Genomic DNA, 22,208 nt, shown 5'->3' on the forward strand with positions numbered 1-22,208 from the left:
GAAGATGCTGTACTGTTAACTTTGAAGACGGAGGAAGATGCTAAGAGCCAAGGAATTTAAGTGACTCCCTGAAGCTGGAAAAGGCAAGGAATTAGATTTTCTCTTTGAGATCCCAGAAGGAAGGCCATTCCACCAACACCTTGGTTTTGGAATTTCTGACCTCCAGAACTGTAAGAAAATAAATTATTTGTATTCTTTTATACAAATATTTTATAATACAGGATGTGTGTGTTTGTGTGAGGTAAATCAATCTGGGAGTTTGTGTGTACAGGGAATAGAGAAATCATGCTTTTGTGATGGTGCACAATGAAAATGCATCCTATACTAATAGAAGAGGGGCAATAATTAGATTTTAAATTTTGTTTCATGTATATGCAACTCATGACCTTTTTTAAAAAGAGAAAGAAATCACAACATGGTCATTTGCAAAGTTCATTTATTATATACCAATATACACTTCCTGTAATAAAAAAGCCTCCCAATACATTGAACCATCTTATAAATGAAATAAGAAAATAAAAATTTCATCTGTTTACAAATGGGGTTAAATTAACCAGCACAAGGTACCATCTGTATGTCTGCCCTGCAGAATATGTGAATTCTAATCCTGAAAATGGCCCGAGGAAAAAAATGGTGCTTTATTATTTGGCACTGTAGGACTGCTCTTGAATATTTATATAAGTATACAATTGATATTCTCAAGTTAGTATTTTAAATGAAAAGGATTCAAAATATATACAGATTTTACAGTTTTTCAATATTTTTGGATTAATCTTTAATATTTACATTTAAATAAATTTAGATTAAACAGTTTTTAACATTCAGAAGACACATTTTCAACTTTGTTTTGATATATTGTTTAGAGAAATGAAGATGGAAATATATCTTAAAGATGCTATTTGGCAAATTTTTTCCAAGTAACAGTGACTTAAAAGTTATGATAGTTTCTAGTAATACTCAATTTTCATAGCAAAGTGCACCATTTTACAGTATTATGTCTCTAGAAAATAATACATAAAACAAATATTTCTTTTCTTTGGTACACTCCCAAAACACTATTGAGATATTATCTATTATGTCATACTTGTATGTGAGATATTATCTATTATGTCATACTTGTATGATACTTATATTTCATACTTGGCTTTAATAACATATAAAATATACAACAAATGTTCTTGCTACTGATTTGACAAAGAAGTGAACTCTAGAAGTTCTAGGCAGTGAGTAGTAACTTTTAAATCCATTCTATACAAGTATGTTTTGGAAATGAGCAAGAAGGATAGTTTGCATTTCTCTGTAGTGTTAGCACTTTTATTTCTACGGACAATCACTCAACATTGTATTAAATGACACATGAATGTCAGCAAACACCTCCGCAAGCTAAAATGAACCAAATCCTATTTAGATGTGCTAAATTAAAAGAACAACCTTAGCATTGATAATTACTCACAAATAAGGAGCCCGTTTTCTCATAGATGATTATTATTGTAAACATCAAAGAAGAGCATTACTGAACTATGTATAACTTAGGTTTCAAATTTAGAATATCTCCAATAGACAGATGCATACAAATGGATTTCTGAGCCCACCAACTTAATTCCCTGCTCCCACCCCAATAATATAAATGTTTTGACTGTGAAGAAAGAAAACTACACATGTAAAAAATCAGAATCAAATGTACCATACATTAACATTCTGATGACTATAGAATAAGATTATATACATAAACATATAGCAAATTACAGTTTCCTGCACTGAATGTTTATCAAATAAAAATGTATCAGACAATACTGGGTAGTGTATCTCCACGTGACCTGTGGTATTCTAAACATTCTAAATGAGAATGGAAGACGAGAGGGAGAGCATTGTTCAAGGACAAAAGTATGACAAGACGACTAAGAACAACTTCAAAGCAGATGCTTCCACAGCAAGCAGCTGAGCTGTAAGCATTATTTTTGTTGTTGCTTAAATTTAAATAAAGCCCCTCTCTATGTTTAATAAAATGCTTTAATGTTTACCTAACAATCCATTGAATGAAGAAGTCACTAATTCAATGTCACAAATGGGATGGGCAAACTATCCCTTTAGTGTGGACACCAAGTGCTGTTGGCTAGAGTCTGACAGTTCATCTACCTCACAGGGACAAGCTCACAAGAGGTGTCTTTTGCTTCTCTCTGTTAGCCAAAAGCCCCAAAGAATTTGGTGCAAGATGTGGAAAGGCATTAAGTGTTGATAGTTTGCCACCAGGGCATTTTAAATTTAATGCTCTGAGAATACAACTATCTGTTACTTTGGGAAGCTGGAGGGTGGGGAGCCAGCTCAAAGGAAAAGGTGTTATCTGATGACCATTAAATGCAGCCACACTTATTCTGCTTGTATAGCAGCAAAAACACACCTTCATCATCTCACAATGCTCTAGTCAAACCTGGGTAGCAATGTGCACCATGGATTTTAAATACATTAACAACCATTCTCAACAGAAACCATGATTTTCTTTCTCGTAGGTGTCTGGTGATATTAATAGCAAATGTCTTGGGAATCTTCCTGTTATTTCCTATGAGTAACATTCCAATCAAGATAACTCAAATGTCTTGATTTGGGCATAACTTGCAACCACTTCCGACAGAAAAAGAACATTTTCTCCTAGGTTAGTGATGCTTGGAATTTGGAGGATCGTAGATCCAGTCAAGTATAATGAGTGCCATACTTCCAATCATGAAGATAATTCCAATCACAAGAAAAATTAAAGCCTGTAATTCAGACAGAATTTGTTAGGGAACAGGAAAACCATTTTTAGCTGTTTGTTTTTATAAGTTATTAATATAAGGTGGCAATCCTATTTGCATATTAAATTGTATTATTCTTAATAAATTAGATGTCCAACAAATCTATTTTGAACCCTAGTTGGGAAAAGAAGGGGAATACAGTGCAGTGATATAACCTAAAATTTCAACAACAGAGTAATGGCTAATTGATTTGGTACGTCTAAAGGATGGAATACTTTATGATCAGTAAAAAATTAAAAAGAATGTAATTATGGCATTTGCCTGTAAATGGATGGATATGGAGAATATCCTGCTAAGTGAAATAAACCAAACTCAGAAACTTAAATATTGAATGTTTTCTCTTACATGCAGAAGCCAGAGTTCAAAAAAAAAGGAAAGGGGGAGGGAAGGATAGGATATAATAAAGATAAAGGGAAAACCAATAATGTAGAAAAAGTAGATCAAGAGGCAGAGTGAAGGGATGGTTAAAGGGAGGCAATGAAGAATGAATTCTTAAAAAATCATGTTATGTGCCTATGCAAATATGCCATAGGGAATTTCACCTTTATGCATAAATAAAAAGAATCAACCAAATATAAATAAATAGACAAGTGTAAAGAGTACACTATAGTAGAAGAAGGGGAATGGGGGAAGGGAGAAAGGGAAAAGAGGGGCATTATGAACTGAAATTGAATTCCATGCATGTATGAGTTTTTAGGAATGAACCTAACTACTATATATAACTATAAAGCTCTAATAAATTTTTTTTTTTTTAAAAAGTGACAAAAAATTTAAGGATCTACAGAATCTTTTAGGTGAAAAAGAGCTGGTCATAAAGAAATAGTACGTATGATACAATTCTAATTTTATAAAGCATGCAAATAAAAATGACAGACTAACATATGTTAGTGTGTATATATCTTTGTATTTACACACACATATATGTATATACACTGTTTCAAATGTTAACATTAGAAGAAGCCTTAGATCAATATAATTCTATGTATGGGAAAACAGAAGCTTTTTTTTTTTAAACTAGAAAGGGTCTAGGTATTAATTTTACATCTAATCAAACTAAACATGGGTCATCATTAGGGCAAATCACTTGCCCAGATAATATTGCTATCAAAGTCTAGGCAAGATGGATTACATAGAGAAAATCCATGGGTAAGATGGTGGAAAGAGCTTATGATATCAAACTCTGCTGAACTCCTTGAACAATCCCAAGAGGTGAAAAAATTCAAGGCAAAAATTCAGAGTAATTCAGTAGGAACCATTCTTTTCAAACCTTAATAGAAGACTTTCTTAAGCAGTCACTGAGCATGTTTAATTGTTGGGAAAAAAATATTTCTAGTATGTTTCTGTAGTACTATTATGGAAAAGAAATATGCACTTCCTAGTTTAATAAGATCATATTTTGTATGTAAATAAGTTAACTGAAAAACAAAGAGTTCTGTTTGGGATCTCAGTTCAAACCAGGGAACAGCAGGGTGTTAGAGTCTATAAACAAGTCAAAATAACACCTGGCATTTTGCCAGGGGAATGTTAGAGTTCATGAGGGAGTGGTTTGAGAAGTAACAAAAGCGAGCCATTAAGTATGGAGATTCCTTATTGGTTGACTGATGTATCTAGTTTATGCTAATTAGATAAACTCTGTGGAATGTATAAATACTGCTCCTGTCCTGCAATAAACGGCTCCTACTCCTGCTGTATCAATCAACACAAGTCGTTCGTCACCCCCCGGTTATTTTGCAGCCAGCCGGCCTTCAGCAGCAGGGAACTATAGAAGGAGGAAAAAAAAAAAATCAAGGCAACTCTTGGCCCTTGCAAACCTAACTAACATGTTGGAAACATTTACACTGCTCCATAACACTGGTAGATGGCCAACTTCCTTCCTGACAATTTCATGTGGACAGTGCAGCTGCAGCTTGGCACTGGAAACTGGTGTGCACACAGAGCACATGTTCCTGTAGGGAAAATTACATGAGCATTTGATGTGAGAGGACTCAACACAAAATATTTGCTATTTGAAGAGAGATAGCCTAGATCATTCAAGTGCCAGAAATCATTCCTGTTTCCTCCTACCAGAAAGTTCCAGCCCATCTTTGGTTTTGGGTTCTTGTTCATTGTTTCATTTTCCCATACCAATCAGATTCTCTGGTTTACTCTATGTAGTTAAGACTTATAATGGGATGAACTGCAAGCCCTTACTTACCCCGACCTTTTGGGGTGACCTAAGGGATTCTTTCTTGACAAGTCTAAGATAAAACGCAGCTGGAAGGATGAAAATCAACATAGTTGCAGCAGAAGACCCTGAGGAGGGAAATGCAGGGCAGGTTAAGGTCTCACAAGGCAGATCTTCCCTGAAAAGCACCAATATAAATAAACCAAATATAAAACTATTCCTGTTCTTCTAATAGCACGTGCTTAAATCACATAAGTTCATCTTGGTTGCTTATTCATGGAAGGTATGTCTATAAAGAAAATTAAAATGTACCTAACAGCATAACTGCACAAGTACACGTAATGTATCATAAGCAATAAAAGGCCAAAATAATATGAATTTACAAAGGCTTAGTAATGTAAGTACATACTAAGGAGACAGCTCATCACATTCCCTTTCTAACCACCTCTTACTTTTCAAGTTGCCTATACCTGATTCTTTATAAAGTTTAATATTTAAAATTTGAGCAAATCCTTAATCATCAGACAAAAAATTAACTATACTAATAGACCATGTAGGTAATAGAAATAGTATGCTGTAAAAAAATCAACCTCCTACTCCTCCAAAGAGCTCCTTAATGCTTGGCTGATACTTATAGGTTTGAGAGAGTTTCTGTTGATAAAATCTGTCTTCCTCTTTTCTGGATGACAGAGATAGGAGCCACCTCCAAATCCTGGGTCCATCCCAAGGTGTACGACTTGCTTTCTTTGAGGCTTAGTTTCCTTAGAAAAGGCAGCTGGGCTAAGTGACCTCTAAAAGTAGCTCCCAGTGTCACTAGGGAGGTTAGGTGACTGGCACAGCCACTGGAATCTAGTAGGGCTGCTGGGAGCCTGAGATGGACTAGGGATTTTGACCACCCAGCACTGGCTTCCTGATTACCATGTAAGAAGGTATAAATTTGGGCTGACTAAAAGTCTTACTGAAACTTACCTATGAATCCAAAGATGTATTTTATAGTCGGCACAAGGATGACCAGAACATTATTAAGTATAATAATCATGGCTGCAATCAGGAAGTGTCTTATCCAGCTGAAGGGTCTTTTGGGAAATAACAATGTGGTCACTGATGTACGAATCTGCAAGCACAATGTTCAATGGCAAGATCATTTCTTTGTTTTTGACCTTTTCTATTATTTTCAGCATTCTCATCAGTCTAAAGCATTTTATTTCTTTTTCCCTTGTTTCCCAGAAAATATCCTGATGTTTTTCCCCCAAAATTTTAATTGTGTTAAAATATGCATAACATAAAATTTACCATCTCAGTCATTTTTTAGTATACAGTTCAGTGGCACTAAGTACACTCATGTTGTGCCCATTTCACGCTGATTTTTGATGTCTGAGGATAATGTTATTTTTCTGCAGTTGTGTGCTCTCTTTCTTATTTTTCAGAATTGTGGTTAAAAATTATTTTAGATAAAAGAACAGATAAGATGTACAATTCAGAGACAGTAAAAGCCTTGTGGATGGGCATCTCATCAGACTGGTTAAACACTAATGGCATGCACTGAATTGATTTACACCTGAGTGTAAAAGGAATTTCTATAAACCTGGGCTTTTCTTAATTTTCCTTTCTATTTAGCATTGCTTTCCTTCTGATATTTAAAACAATGTACTTTTTGTGCTTGCTCCTTTCTCTTTATCTCCTCTTACCTCCCCCACTAGTATAGGATAAGCCCACAAAAGGCAAGGAATAGAAAGAATTTAATAATTTCAACATTCCTCAGAGTTTCTCGTTTAGTGTCTGGCATGTAGCAGGCACACAGTAAATGCTGAAATAAATTGACAGTAGGAGTCTCTTTTCTCACTTCAGAGTCCTTGACAGATTTAAGCTTTATTTTAGCAGCTGAAACAAGTGGGCAGAGAGTCAAGAGAGGCTCCGTTGGCAGCAGCCGCTCAAGTTACTGTGGTGTGAGTGGATAGAGAGATCCCTGTGGGCAGAGGGAGGGAGTGCATTATGTTTGTACAGCTTAGCAAAGCTGAAGCCTGCTTATCTTTGGAATCTGTTAGAAGACACTTCTTTGACTTAATGGAATTACTCTACTGGCGTTTTAATACATGAGTACTTCAGTTAAGCTAAGACTCCACTTTTTTAGAAATGCCTGAACTGGTTTTCATTAAATAATTTTAGTTCTGAAGTCTTTTTAGGGTGTTGAGATGGGAACTCATTTAAAAGAAAAAATGTGAGATACATTTTGCAACATGCATGAACAACCAAAAAATGCATTGCTCACAGATTCTCACGTGACATTCCATTCATACCTCTCCATCAAAAAATTGAAGCCATCTGTTTAGGTTGAAAAGGGAATTTCATTTCTAGAATGGCAAACCAGATAATCCCTGAAAATGGTTTAGGAATGACTTTGCAAAGAATTTTTTAAAAATTGGATCAGTGAAAATTATGAAATTCATTTTGAAAAGCACACTAAGGAAAGGAAAATGGTTGATGTCATTTCCCCCAGCAGGCTGTAAGTTCTACATTATGTCTTACAATTAGTGTTTCTTCAGTATTGTCCAGAGTGATCTAATTAGCAGGCTTAAAATAAGTTTTCTGTGATACATACAGTGTGCTTAAGGACTCGACTGACAGTGCTAAACTTATAAACAAATCAAAGACAGGTTTCGTTTTCAGGCAGATGTCACACTTAAGTGCTTTGTAGTCTTTGTTACAATGGTGCATTCGATTCAGTAAGGGAGTTAGAGGCAATCCTATATAGATATAGGGCCTCTGAGTATAAATGCAGTGTCCTAAAGTCTAGTGGCTTCCAGAAAGATTTAGGTTTTGTTTCATGATGATAGGTTGTGTGCAGTTTTAGAGAAAATAACAGATGATAAAGGACAGAAAATTTACAGGAATAATAGGTAGGATGGTTGGAGTAAAGGGTGAAAGCTTTGTCTTACTGAGTAAGGATTAAGAAAATCCTGAACAAAACCAAAGGAATATGGAGTTGCCAACAGATTCCTGAAGAGGGCAACAGAGTGAAGAGTGAGGGAGGCTGGGATGGTGGTGGAAGGGAACAGGAAGGGAACATTCATCCTATGTTAACATGCTGTGCTTGTTGAGTCTGGGACCAAAGGTCCTCAGCGCCTCTGTTCACTAGTGTTGAGACAGAGATAACTCTTATTACCCACAAAGGCTTGTCTGCTCTTCTATGTATCCATGTGCCCTTTTCTCTTTTGACATAAACTGATAAGAATCTGGAAATGTGGGTCAGATGTTGCAGGTGGAGAAAGTCCCCAGCAACACCCAGGGCCTCTGACCCAAGCGTGATTCCAGAAAGGTTCTGTGCAGCTTTAGAAAAAAACAGTTATTGAGAGAGAGAGAGGGAGAGAGAGAGAGAGAGAGAGAGAGAGAGAGCGCCATGTACAGCCAGTTAGGAGGTGCTGTGTTCTGAGGAGTGGATCTAAAGTGAAGGTCAGAAACCCAGAGGCAGAGTAGAAAGAGAACTCTAATCAATCAATCAATTAAATTCTTCCATGGTTTAGACTGTTTCACTTTGCAGGATTGCTTAGGGCAAGAAATACCTATACTACTGTCGTTCATGGCAACATGTGCCATATTTCTATGCCCGTATCTGTGCAGGTTTCAAAACAGGGGATTTGAAGGCAACACAAGTTAGAAGAAGAATGATTTTACTATAAGAAGATGAAATAGAAGTAGCCAAAGAATTTGAGATGTGATCACTTCTTTAAAATAAAGTACAGCAGGTGGAATTCGAGTCTGTGTGTTTATGATAAACTATGGTGATACGCGAACTTAACTACATAAAGGGCAGCACAAGCTGAAAACAGGCCTGTAATAGGCCCCCTCCCCACTACTCAGGAAATAAATGTGGGGCTGCTAGGGAAAAAGCTGACCTAATTCACTTCATTTATGCATGTATGCATTTGACATGAAATAACTATGTGCCTTATACAAATAAGGAAAAATACTAATCCAATTGGGGAAAAGAAGATAATAGTGTACTAAAAGGAAAACAAGTGAACAAACCCTATTCTATCTTCTTGAGCTCCCAAGAAAGAGAGCCCACAGTTATCATTTGTTGAAAGAAGGGGAACACAAAATAATACCTAACACTGATACATTTTAATCCAGACTAGGTTTATTTGTTTTATTGTCTGAACATGGGAACATCAAAGCAAGTAAAATTCTTAGTGGTCAAGGATTTCTTAATGCAAAGAATCCTGGCAGGAGAACTATGCTGTGGCTCAGCATTTGACACACTGAAAATCTTGGTCCTAAATTATAAGAAAGCAAATAACCAAAGGCAACACTTAACAACTTCTATCACAGCGAAAAAGTCTCTGAACTTAGTCTTGTAGGATTTGATTGGGACAAAGAGGTTGCACCCACTTATCTGTCACCATCACAGATGTGGATGAATCCATCACATTCACAGGGATTTTGATTCACTTAACTCAGATCCTCACCCAAATTGAATTCATGGTACATCAGCAAGGAAAATAGCCTATGCTTTTACTAGAAAAAGCAGTTTATACATTTCAAGAAAATGCAAGGTAAATTTTAAAAGCCATTGTTCCTTAGCAAATGTTACAGGGCCCATCCTTTGTGCCAGTCACCATTCACATACCCAGTCTCCAGGGACTTGTAAGCCAGTGGGGAAGAGGGTACTTACGCAGATCATTCCACCATAACACTGTGAAAAATGGTGCCTAAATGCTAATGTTAAGGGAAAGTGCATAATGAAAGATAGTGATTAGTTACTCTTCTCAATTTTGGTTCTCAGGACCAATTTTGGTTTCAATGGCTTTTAATGTTTACAAACTATTACTGTCCCTCATGATCAGATGTATTCCAGTGCTTTCTCTCTCACATGGGGAGATGAGGCTTTTTGATGGTGAGGTGAAATGCTCACTAATAAATGAAAGGCTAGCCAGGCACACTGGCACATGCTGTAATCCCAGCAGATGGGGAGACTGAAGCAGAAGGATTACAAGTTCAAAACCAACCTCAGCAACTTGGCAAAGCCCTAAGTAACTTAGTAAGACCCTGTCTCAAAATAAAATATAAAAAGGGGTTGGGGATGTGGATCAGTAGTTAAATGCCCCTGTGTTTAATCCCAGATATCAATCAATACATAAATAGGCTGACTTGACTTTCCATTCCAATAGTAACAGCCATTGGTGGTATTATGCAATAAGCTCCACATCCTAGCTACATGATCATGGCCACATCCATCAATCTCTTGACGACCCAGCATGAAAACACTGTTTAAGGCTTATGAATAAAGAAACACAGAAGCATATAACAGAGTTCCTTCATCAAATGCTTTGATTCAACAAGGCTGTGAGTGCCTCCTCTGAAATTCAGTGGTATCTTGACCCACAAAAAAGAAGAAATCCAAATATTCTTTTCTCATTGAAACTGCTTGCTTGGAAATTTTATCCTGTAGCACACCTTCTGGTTTACAGCTGTCTTTTGCTTTGTATGCAAGCTGGAGCTGATTTTAGGCTAAAGCTCTATGTGTGTGTCATTTGAATTACTTTCAGATGCATTACAGGCAAGACATTATTTAAGAGTAAATTATTAGCCACCATAGTAATAAGGATCTGATTTCATGTGCTCATGAAAAAGGAATGTGCCAAAATATATTTTAGCACACAAGCTGCATTTAAAGTGACCACAGTGTCATTATATAAGTAGTCCTCCTACACCAGGCCCTCTATGGAACATTCTGTACATAATAATCCTAGCTACTGTGTCACTTATTTTTTTGCCCCTAAAATGAATGAGCAAATTCAGTGTTTATGAAAGGAGAAGAGCTGGCAGGCGGGTGAAGACCTGTGTTTATCCATATGTGGTGGTTTTAACTCACCCAAGCCCAGCCCCCGGGTCAGCTCTCCTCCATCATCTCACAACAGACTGATGGCAATGGCAAATGCTCAGGAGGGATGCCCCCAGGCCAAGTCTGCCAGAGGCATGTGTCAGTCTTGGTGGGGGAGGTGGGGGAAAAGATACATGATGGATAACAGAACTATTTTTTAAGAATTTCTGTTCTAGTAATTAATTTACTTAACATGAATCCCCTTCTCATTGGCCTTCAAATCACTGGATTAAATAAAACAATTTTTGGATGTTATTGCAGCACAAGAAACTAGAAAAAAATGAAATGCCTTTAAAACCGTTGTGAAAATGCAATGTGATCTGACACTTAAAGTGGTCTTTGCTTTCAAGTTTCAGAAGTCATCGGAACTCCTCCTCAGTTTTACTAATCCACAAGACAGCAGCTTAAGTTCTGCTTTTTGAATTTAAAAGTAAATTTCATGATTCTTTTTCCCAGACCTAAAAAACACTGCTTAAAAATGTTGGCTGTGTATACATCTTAAATGATCAACTTAGTGACTCCAACTTAGTGACTTAGTTAGTGACTCCAAACTGCTGTAAAAAGCACAATGTCCTCGGGCATTGCAATTGCAAACTCACATGATAATTAAATCTTCATCAAGTCAGAACATAGTACTGATCTATGGATTAAACAGGATTCTTTCATTGGAGCTTTATGTACTTACTGGAAACAGGACAATGGGCACAGTTAGTGTTACTGCCACCAGGACTGCTAGGCGTACCATGAGAAGAGGGGTGTCAAATGTATACACTTTGCTGTAGGCATGAAGTAATTCATCTTCAACTTCTCCTACAAGAAGAGAATGAGTTTGCCTAGTGTTACCAAGTTGCTACTGGTTACTCAAGGACACATTTTATGCAGGGAACCTGGGACAGGGAAAAAAGACTCAGGTCTGGGAATCCAGATGTCCACATTTGTATCTTATCTTTAACCTTATAAAGCCATGAGGCTTTTTGGTCAAATGAACAAAGGAGTCTTGAAGCTTAAAAAAGTTGCAGAAGCTAAAAGAAAAATGATCAGGTGCTTCTTAACTTGTTTTGCATCATAATAAATCAATGTCTGCAATAGAGAAGCATCACAAACCATGCTGAGGTACTCTTGTTGAAAGAGATAAAAGGTCCAGACCTCACCAAACTGTCCATCCCATATTATCCACACATCCCTTCTGTCCAGCCACCCCTGACACAGCTTCTCCAAGTACATTCTGGAAATTCTGGGACTACTGACTTCTAACACTTTTTCAGTTTCAACAGTTACAACTCCATCATGACACTGGCATATATACTCTTGGACTTTTTAAAGTTTCTATTTGTCTTAAGAAACTCATTAGAGCAACATGTAAGAAAGAATTAGTATGATTTTTATAGGGTTTCCCATGAATATTGCTCTAAGATTAAGATGATGCTCATCTTGAAAATATATTCACTCAGCATCCCAGACACAAATGGAGATATTTATGGAAGCAAATATAGTTTGATTTTCCCATTACCCCTCTCAAAATCAGATACAAAGGGATAAAAATGATTTCAATGGTACTGGCCCTGACTTTCTTTCTTTTCTTTTTTTTTTAAACATTTATTTAGTTGTAGATGAACGCACAGTATCTGTTTTTATTTGTTTTTTATGTGGTGCTCAGGATTGAACCCAGAGCTTCATACATGTGAGGCAAGCACTTTACTACTGAGCTACTACAGCCTCAGCCCTTGGCCTTGACTTTCATTAACCCATAAGCAACAATAAGTTAATGCCCAATCTAAAGTGAGTGCTTGATTAATAGTCAAATAGAAAACAAAGCTAAGCAAATAGTGGCCTACTCCTGAGTCATCTCCTCCCCAACTTGTCATGCAATGAATTTAATTTACCAACTCAGTCAGGAAAGTTAGACCCAAGATGATATTGACCAGCATGACTAGTGTGAATATAGCTCTAGGTCTATTTGCTTCCATGTAATTTTTCTATTGGGCTTCATTGAAGGAATATAAAAATTCTACTCCTTTTGTGTATTATTAAGATGCTAAAGAGAAAATGTATAATGCATAATGCTATTTTTTAAGAACATTCCCATATTGAAGAAAATTCTGCTATATCCTTTCTTTCTTAGGAAACCCCTCACTATAATAGAAGAGAATTATATAAACCAGAAATAATTCTTAGTATTACAATCTCCCAGATTTGCTGTAGTGAATAAATAAGAAGCAGGTTCAAACTTAAGAATTTATAATTTTTATGCCATTTGCCTGGCAGTTAGGTAGGTATTCCATCAAAAGAGCCTTGTCACATGCAATGGATTCTTTCTCATTGCTTCTAGCCTGAGATGGACCAGGAAGTCTAGCAAAGAAATACAATTTATATCTGAAGGAAAATGATTTAATATGTGGATATTAAAAATAAAAAACACGGGCTGTGCATGTGGCTCAAGTGGTAACGTGCTTGCCTGGCATGTGTGGGGCACTGGGTTCGATCCTCAACACCACATAAAATACAATAAAGATATTGTGTCCACCAAAAACTGAAAAATAAATATTAAAAAAATTCTCTCTGTCTCTCCCTCTTCTCTCTCTCTCTCTCTCTCTCTTTAAAAAATAAAATAAAAAATAAAAAACACAAAAATTCACAAATTGTTATAACCTGTTAGCCAGATTGGTCCAGGGCTCATTTCCTTAGATCAGACGACAAAGGTAAAATTGAGTTAATTGAATGTGCATCATCTATTCATCAGGCTGCTTATAGAGGTAATTAAAAGCGTTACACCTACTCAGGTGGATTTTCAGTCTAACCAGGATGTGCACAAACAAATCACTTTGACAGAGTGACCTACCATAAAAGGTTAGGTAGCCAAAGAGGGCAGCAAGCAGGTACATGACCAGCATCCCTGTGATGGAAATATTTGACACTGTTTGCATTTTCCTCCGGGACCGACTAAAGATAAAAAGAACATTGAATTTCATTTCTTAAACTTATGAAACATCACTGTTTAAAATTAAAATAAAAATAATTATGTCTATTGCTCATTATGAAACCACATTTCTGGTATATAAAGTTACAGCTGATTTAAACTTGTCATAGAGCTAAGGATGATTTGTTTCCTTTTTTCTTAAACATTGTTTCTTTAGTTTTAGAAACAACTATTTCCCTAGAAGAGGGTTTATCAATAAGTAAACTTATCTACTAAATAATTAAAAATGTAATTAACATAAGAATCAAACTGGCTCTTAATGTAGAAAGCTTTTGTATTTCATGATGAGATGAGTTTAATGAGGAAAAGAACCACCTCTTGCTACTGCCAAGAGTTCAGACTATGACAGAGCTTGATACTGTTATGTGAACCACTTCTAGAGACCACACCAGAGGGATGCACCTACCTAGAGTCACTTGCTAGGCTTCTGAAGTATGTGCTATATGTGGTTTTCACAGTAAATCAAAGATATCAAAATAATTGAAGGTGTTCCAAAAATTTGTTATGAGGTCAATCAGAATTATAGGGAAAAGTAACGCTATTGTCTGGGGATAAAAATGTTGAGAATCACTGAGTGATACCCTAACTTAAAGGTAAAGAGGAAAGCTGCTAAAGTGGACTCATACCCACTTGGTCCCCATGTAGGTGCCAACAACCTCAAAGGAAAAAGACTATGAATGAATCATAGGCCATCGGCTGAAAGAAATAAGATTTTCAAGACAGAAAAAGACAATGTAGGCCATATAATGGCTCATCTCTTTAGACAAAGGTTAAGAACTGATAATAAGTGACATCAATGACTTATTAAGGCTACTATAATCATAAGTTTTGGTCTTCATGCATATTATCATTTCCAATCTGTTTACATCACTACTTCTCACCAAAATTCCTATTTAAATACCCTACACCTGCCAAAATCATTAAACCCATTGGCTCCTTTTTCTACCAGCCCTGAACCCCTCCCCTGAACCATTATGGTTGAGGGAGAGGAGACAAGGAAGCAGATAAGGTAATGAAGTGCATAGACTGACTCATACCTTGCTGGTTAAAGCATGTTACTTATAAATGGCTATAGCACTGACTCCCACGAGAGCACTACAAACCATGATTCCTGGTAAAGCACCATTGAACATATGAGCACATTTTCATAGCAAATTAAGAGCTAAAATGATGGCTGCCTTACTCTTTAAGTTCGCTGTAGATGGGAAGGACCTCAGGGTGGCATACAAAAGCAAATGCTAGGATAGGAATTGCATAGGCCGTCTGTAAAACAAAGACAACACACATGTTTAGCATTTCAACACAGATGGCAATTCCAGACCATCTCAGTTCATGAAATAAAAACTCAGAATCTGCATTACTGGGCTCATTAGAGCCTGGGTCTCTCACTTACCCGGGAGTTGAATACAAAGTATTTGGGTTGACACTGGTCATCACCGTGGGCTTTGTATTCCACTCCACTGCCATGAAGAGAGCCCTTGGCCTGATTCTCCTCCAGCCCTGCAGGACTGCGATGGGTGTAATCCATCATGAAGTTCACGCCAGTATCATCAGAGTTATTGGGTAACATGATCACATGCATCGGAAGTGTGTTGTTGAATGTCAGATTTCCAATATTATGATCCAAAACAGGCAGTGGGCAAGGTATTTGGAATTTCTTATAAATCACCTAAACCCAGTTATTAAAAAAAAGAAAGAAAGAAACACAGATTCAAGCTTTTAAGGAAAAACAGTGAAATAAATATCCCTATGTGTGGCTCATTGGGCGGGGATGAGGGAACTCAAGTGTAGATTCCATTTAGATTAATGGACTACGAATGAGGACTCCCTCTAGCCTCTCTCCTAAGGAAAGGGCAGGAACTGTGGTTGGCAGCACTGCCCCCTCGAGTCCACAGGACCTTATTTTGCATGAGCCCATTCTACGCTTTTCATGCCCTTTCATGACAAAGATGATCATTTCCTTGCTACGTTTCATATCTTTTATTTCTTCAAACTAATAACAACATGGGTCGTCAACAATTCCTTCCTCCTTTGTTTCTTCGGGGAAATGCTTTATACATTTTGCATCCATGATAACGCAAGAAATTTCTCCTTTTAAGATAGGGATAGAACTTCATTTTTAATCCCGCTGTTGTTGCCCTCTATGACTGGATAGAATTGTGGAAAAGGAAATATCTGGTTTGTGCAGATATGGTATCATCTATTCATGTCTCCTGTGGGCCTCCTCACTTTTTTCTCCCTTTTTCTAAATATTGGGTTAATATCATGTACTCTTATCCAAATATTCATCCAGTGTGCCTACAACATACCATTAGCAGTGGCCTTGACATTCTAACTATAACTCAACTATTTTTAAACTTGTGACTACTCTTTTCCTTTTCCAAATTAAAATACAATAAAATTGCTCATGATGCAGGAACTATTTCTAACTAGTGAAGTGCTTGACAAAAAATGGGGACATCAATTTAGTCACACACACCATTTCTTGATTCCCAAGCTACAAGGATTGGGACCACAAGTCACTTACCACACTGAGAAAAAACACCATGCAGGTCAGAGAAAATCCACTAGTATAACCAAGGTAACCTAGGAGTTAGCAGAAATATTTTGAAGGTGAATATGGCATCCGCAAACAGCTTACCTATTAGAATATGAAATAAAAGTAAAAATAGTTTCAATTAGAAAATGACTTTACCTAAATTTTTAAGGAGAGAAAGTGGAAGAATAATTCCCACAGACACAAGTATGACGAGGTAGTTGCCATTGAGGTACCATTCCCTGGGACAGAAAAAGAGATGAGGATATTAGGATCAGAAAAGATGAAGTAGAATGAGTCACTTGATGTTATAAAGAGAACATAAGACATACCCAGTATTTTCTTCAAGTCCCATGAATGCTCTGATTACTTCAGGTAGTTCATATTTAATGATAAAGAGGTAGCTTGACATTGCTAAAATGGAAAATGTGACAGCTTAGTGGTGTGCATGGCACTATAGTCACATGCAAGTTTTAAGGAGTCATGACATTTGGAACACCCATTCTTCTTGGCAAGATGATCATCTAATCCTCCAAACAGAAAGAGAAGCCACTGTGGATTCTGCAGTGCTTCCAAATTCTTTTTAAAAATAGACTCTTGGCCCTGTAGCTCTCACATGTGGACTGTTGCTCAGGGGATCAATGTCAATTCTGTGTTAGATTCAGCTCCAAGTTTTCAGGGAAGCTTCAACTTCAAACTTTTGCCCTCATTACTTATAAATTATTATGGTATTGAGTGATCCAGGTTTAGTGTCAGGGTCTGACAACATAAGCCATGGGCCAAAAGACTAAGGGCGGAATTTTAGGGCAGAGCTGAAGAGACTCTACATCACTCTGGCCTTCCCCAGGTGAAGACCTGTCTGATCCTCTGTGATCTCCCTGAGGGACAAGCAGTCTCAGACCACTGGTGATTAGATATAGAGTCTTCCTGGATTGATAAAAGAATATTAGAATAGCCAAGTTATGGAACCAGCCCATGTGCCCATCAACAGACAAACTGATAAAGAAAATAATGGTATATATACATGACAGAATTTTACTCAGCCATAAAGAAGAATGAAATTGTTGACACTTGCTGGTAAATGAATGGAACTGGAGAACATCATGCTAAGTGGAATAAACCAGGCTCAGAAAGTCAAGGATCAAATTTTTTTTTCTCATATGCAGAAGCTAAAGAGAAATAAGGAAATTAAAGAAAAGAGGGACCTCATGAAAAGAGAAGGCAGAACAGTGGAACAGAGGAAGAGGATCAAAGGGTATGGAGGAGGGATAGGAAAGGGAACTGTGGAATGAAACTGAACAAATTATGCTACTAAGTGTTAAAACATCTATGGTGAATGTTAAGTTTTTGGTACTATAATGTACCAATTAAAAACACTAAATAGATAAAAGGAAGTAACAGAATAGAGAAAGGTGATTAGAGGAGGAAGGGGAAGTAGTAGGGATTGAAATGGAGCAAATCATCTAATATGCATTTATGAATATGCCAAAATGAACCCCACTATTATATATGACTAGAACCCCACTATTATATATGACTAGCACCAAGAAAAAAAATATAAAAGATGACAGTTTCTCCCCTTATTTGCCAAGTAAGTTTTTTGGGAGTTTCCTTTTCTACTCCATATTCTAGTCTCCCTTTGTCCAAATAAGAAATCACACAAAGTGGCAAAACTTCATCAGAATCTTGGTAAGTAATATATGAATAATGATGTATTGTTTTGAAAATCTTGGAAAATTAATATATATATATATATAACATATAATATCTATCTATGTATATATATAACATGTTATATATATATAATAAACATGTTTCTCATATATATAACATAGTTTGTGAAAACTGTAGAGATTTATGCCACATCCCTTTACCAGATCTATCTATTCAGTGAAATACATTACTAAATTGTTATTTGATACAAGGTACAAAGTCAAAATTTAAAATAAAACTAACAAATTTTACATAGAAGCTTTGAAGGTATGCTACATGTCCTCTTCATGAATTTTTGCTAATAGACATTTATTTAAAACAGATATCTGAGTTGTAAATTGAACTACAGTTTTAAAATACTTCCTTAACTTTTAATGAAAGTAATAATGGTGATAAAAATTTCCTGGCATTGTTTAGTTCTGCAAATTACTTCATTTGATCATCCAAAAAGTCCTGTGAGATGATGAGGTATATGTTGTTATCCTATTCTGCAGCTGAGGATAAAGATTTTGAGAAGTTCAATGACATATCCAAGATCACACAGCTTATAAAGGGGAGAACACATCTAAACTACAAGTTTCTTGACTTCTGGATCAGTGCTGCTCTGTTGTCGAAGTGAAATGATTTCTATAATACCAGATGCATCTTCTGTACACACTATTTAGTTAATCTTTACAAAGACCTTGGCTAAAGCTGAGTCTTATGGAGCGTAAACAGGAGATATTTCTGATTAACTGACTCAGTGAGGTCCCATCCAATTTTAGAGCTATTAATTGCTGAGTTTCAGTGATGTCACCACTGTTAATGTGTTTGGCCTTTGAAAATTCAGAATTATCCAGATCTGTTTGGGTAATGTCAACATTATTCTGCTAAGTGTTAAAACATCTATGGTGAATGTTAAATTTTTGGTACTCAATATAGCAGAAATGAAGTGTTCCAAACATGGAGTTGCTTAATCAAAAAATACAAGTGGTTTTCCTTAAGCCAAATATACACCAATCATATAAAGTAACAAAAGTGAGAGCATTTTTTGCAGTGGTATTATGAAATTTCATCTCACTCTCTTAAAGCCACACTTCTTGTGTGTGGCTTGACACAGCCCACTGCATAGTTTATTCCATATTTAGAAGCACAACAGTGGCTACACTTTGAATGACTGCTGCTGCCAGCACACAGCTTGATGAGTTCATGGCAAAATATGCTTATGTCTGGTTATTTTAGTTGTCAAAACAAATAAATTAGATCAACTATGAGGTGATCCTATGAGATGCTTGATACTTTAAATCTTGATAAGGCTAAATATGTGAACCAAATGTAAAGCAGTCTATTTGGTGGGATTCAGGGACTTAGATGTTTATGGCCCAAATCCAGTAAAATGAATGAGACAATCTTGGTGTTACTGCCAAATTCTACCCAAGACTATAATAACGTATAAAGCTATGAAGAGAAATAAACCAAATTGGGGGTTGGGAGCTAAGCTAAAAGTGCATCTTTAGCATGTTTAAGGTCCTAGGTTCAATCCCCAGTACCAAAAGAAAAAAGATAAGAAAGAAAACACATTAAGATATGGTTAGATTTTATTTATATGATTACAGTTGTCCATTCTCAAGGGCAGGTATAGTTGGATAGAGGTTATTAAAGGAATTGCTACATTTCAGAAATCCTAGGTAACTCCACTGAGTTCACTTATCAAAAGGGTTGATTTCTTGCAAAGTCTCTGTGCAGATTTATTGATTGCAGCATTATTTGTAATAGTGAAACACTGGAAATGATTCAACTATTCATCAAAAAGTATTTGGTAAACCAAATATGATACATATTGATAATGCAAAAGTTGAAAGTCACAGAGAAAAATAACATGCAAATTCATCTAAGGCACACTGTTAAATAAAAACAGCAAGTCACAAATCAGTATTTATAAGATGATCCAGTATTAACAATATCAATACATTTGTTAAATTTGGAGTAGAAGAAAACCTGGAGCAGTTATTTCTGAGGGTGACTTGCACAAACTTTTCTGGGTATTTTATATATTTATATAATGTTTTAGTTACAATTAGCATAATTTATTTTATAATTATAAAAATACCATTTAAAGTGATCAGAGGGGCTCTAGAGATGTGGCTATTGAAGAAGAGGGAGGAGGGAAACAGGTTCTGAACTAGCCATATGTTATTTATTTCCTCCTCACATTGACCTTATGAGGTTAGAGTATTACTCACTTTCATAGGTGAAAAAATTAAACTCAAAGGAATAAAGTGATTTTTCTCAAGGTCACAGAAAATGATAGAAAAAGTCTCAAAAGCAGGTGCAATAGACTCCAAAAACATTTTTTTCCCTCAAATGTTTTAAAAATACCTTTTTAAAAAAGTAACATTTGTACAACTATATACAAACAGGACCAAGAGAGCCTAGGGGAATCTAACAGCCTAGAGCAGCTATGGACCTGGGGAAGAGAGAGAGGAGAAAAGACTAGTCGGGGTGTATCTGTCAGGGTTGGAGGTCTTCAAGAGACACTGAAGGAGAGGAAACAGCGAGTGTAAAGAAACCCTCATAGAGGAATTTTTAACATGATAAATTAATACTAGTACTATTGAAAGACTGAATACAATTTGATATGGTTTGATGCCTGTCTCAAATGTATGGGATTGATAATGGGGGGATAGATATGGACATAAAAAGGTCAGCAGAGGAATGTAATGAAGACCCTTATATCCGGCCAATGAGTTTAATTTTACCTTAAAAATAATGAGGAATTTTATGCATAGGAGAAACAGGACTCGATCTGACTTTGAGAAAGTTTATCTTGAGGATGAATCAGACATGGAGGAGGGGGAAACTCAATGCTGGAAGACCAGAAGACTATTGCAATAGTATGAGCTGATATTGCAGATCTCTATGGTCATGAGGATAAAAGGAGAGGAGGGACTTGAGAAGTAAGAGATCAAGTGGACAGGACGTGATATTTGATGGCATATGCTGAGTCAGGGAAAGATGGAAAAGTTTAGGCTGACACAAGATTTCTGGCTTAAAAAACTGGATGGTAGCTGGTGGTGTTTATAGAAGAAAGAACCCAGGAATAGAACAGCAGGTGGGGGGACTGAGTAGGAGGCAAGGAAATAAGAGCTATTATGTGAGGATATAGTTGGGACCACATCAGAGATGTTGCCAGAGGATACCTTATTTGATGCCTTCTGGGGGTCAAAGACATCACAGAACTCATATGAAGCTGGTGAGTATCATTCAGAACACTGATGGAAATATTTATTTTTAGGCTCTACTATGGGAATTCTAATTCAGCTGGGATTATAAGAATCTGTAGACCAAGCAATCTGTTGTTATAGAGCTTCTGATGTGAAGATGGGTGTTGGCCTTAGGACAACTAAAAAGCCTCTTCCATGGGCTGGCTCTATGCCAACTGGGCTCAAGGGCCACAGCATTTGGCTATTCCCCCCCCACACTTACCCTATGAAAGGAACTCAGCCATAATTATGGCATATTAACTATTTTGCCAATGCCAGTAACAAGCATTAGTGCTTTCACTTAAAAAGTCATAACATCATAATAGCATTTGAGATCAAGAAAGGTTTTATCCTATATAAACTGAAAAATTCAATTGGTGTGGCCTGGAGTTGTGGCTTAACGGTAGAGTGCTCGCCTAGCTTATGTGCGGGACGCTGGCTTCAATCCTCAGCACCACATAAATAAAATAAAGGTCTGTGTCCACCTACAACTAAAAAAAAAAATTTTTAAAAATTCAGTTGGTAGATATTTATACACCATTAAATTCCTAGATATTGCTATTTTTAATTATAAATGAATAGCAAATCTATTCCAGAAAGTTTAGTTCGAAGATTTAAGAACCATCTAAACAGCTATTTTTTCTTTTTTAATCTTTAAGGTGCTTGTTCATTGCCATAAGAGTTTTCTTATCCATTGAATATTCTATGGAAAGTTTATGTGGTTTATTGAAAGCTATACCCCCTTACCTCCAATGTTCTGCATTGTAATGGAAATAAAAGCTCCAATTTTTCCTGGCCATCCAAATGCCTTTTCCCCTAATTTTTCATAAATTAATGACCCTACAATGAAAGATAAAATAACCTTGTTAGAAGAAATACTAAAGTATTTCTGCACCAGAGTATCAA

General features: G+C 36.4%; 1 protein-coding gene across 2 annotated transcripts in view; it reads right to left on the minus strand.

The window, feature by feature from the left end:
• Positions 1-419: 419 nt before the first annotated feature.
• The window catches only part of Slc38a4 (solute carrier family 38 member 4), a 65,701-nt gene continuing 43,912 nt past the window's right edge, over positions 420-22,208 (minus strand). For both annotated transcript variants that reach the window (XM_046435453.2, XM_046435452.2), the window contains exons 6-16: positions 22,050-22,142; positions 16,680-16,761; positions 16,507-16,589; positions 16,339-16,397; positions 15,205-15,480; positions 14,995-15,074; positions 13,674-13,774; positions 11,520-11,644; positions 5,923-6,067; positions 4,984-5,081; positions 420-2,753 (exon numbers count right to left, since the gene is read on the minus strand). In XM_046435453.2, coding sequence (XP_046291409.1) covers positions 2,652-2,753; positions 4,984-5,081; positions 5,923-6,067; positions 11,520-11,644; positions 13,674-13,774; positions 14,995-15,074; positions 15,205-15,480; positions 16,339-16,397; positions 16,507-16,589; positions 16,680-16,761; positions 22,050-22,142 — 1,244 coding nt within the window. In that variant the 3' untranslated portion in view covers positions 420-2,651. The remainder of the gene's footprint in view (positions 2,754-4,983; positions 5,082-5,922; positions 6,068-11,519; positions 11,645-13,673; positions 13,775-14,994; positions 15,075-15,204; positions 15,481-16,338; positions 16,398-16,506; positions 16,590-16,679; positions 16,762-22,049; positions 22,143-22,208) is intronic.

This window comes from Marmota monax, unplaced genomic scaffold (assembly GCF_021218885.2).
Source record: "Marmota monax isolate L192 unplaced genomic scaffold, Marmota_monax_Labrador192_F-V1.1 WCK01_AAM20220418_F8-fsc00012, whole genome shotgun sequence".
Lineage (NCBI taxonomy): Eukaryota > Metazoa > Chordata > Mammalia > Rodentia > Sciuridae > Marmota > Marmota monax.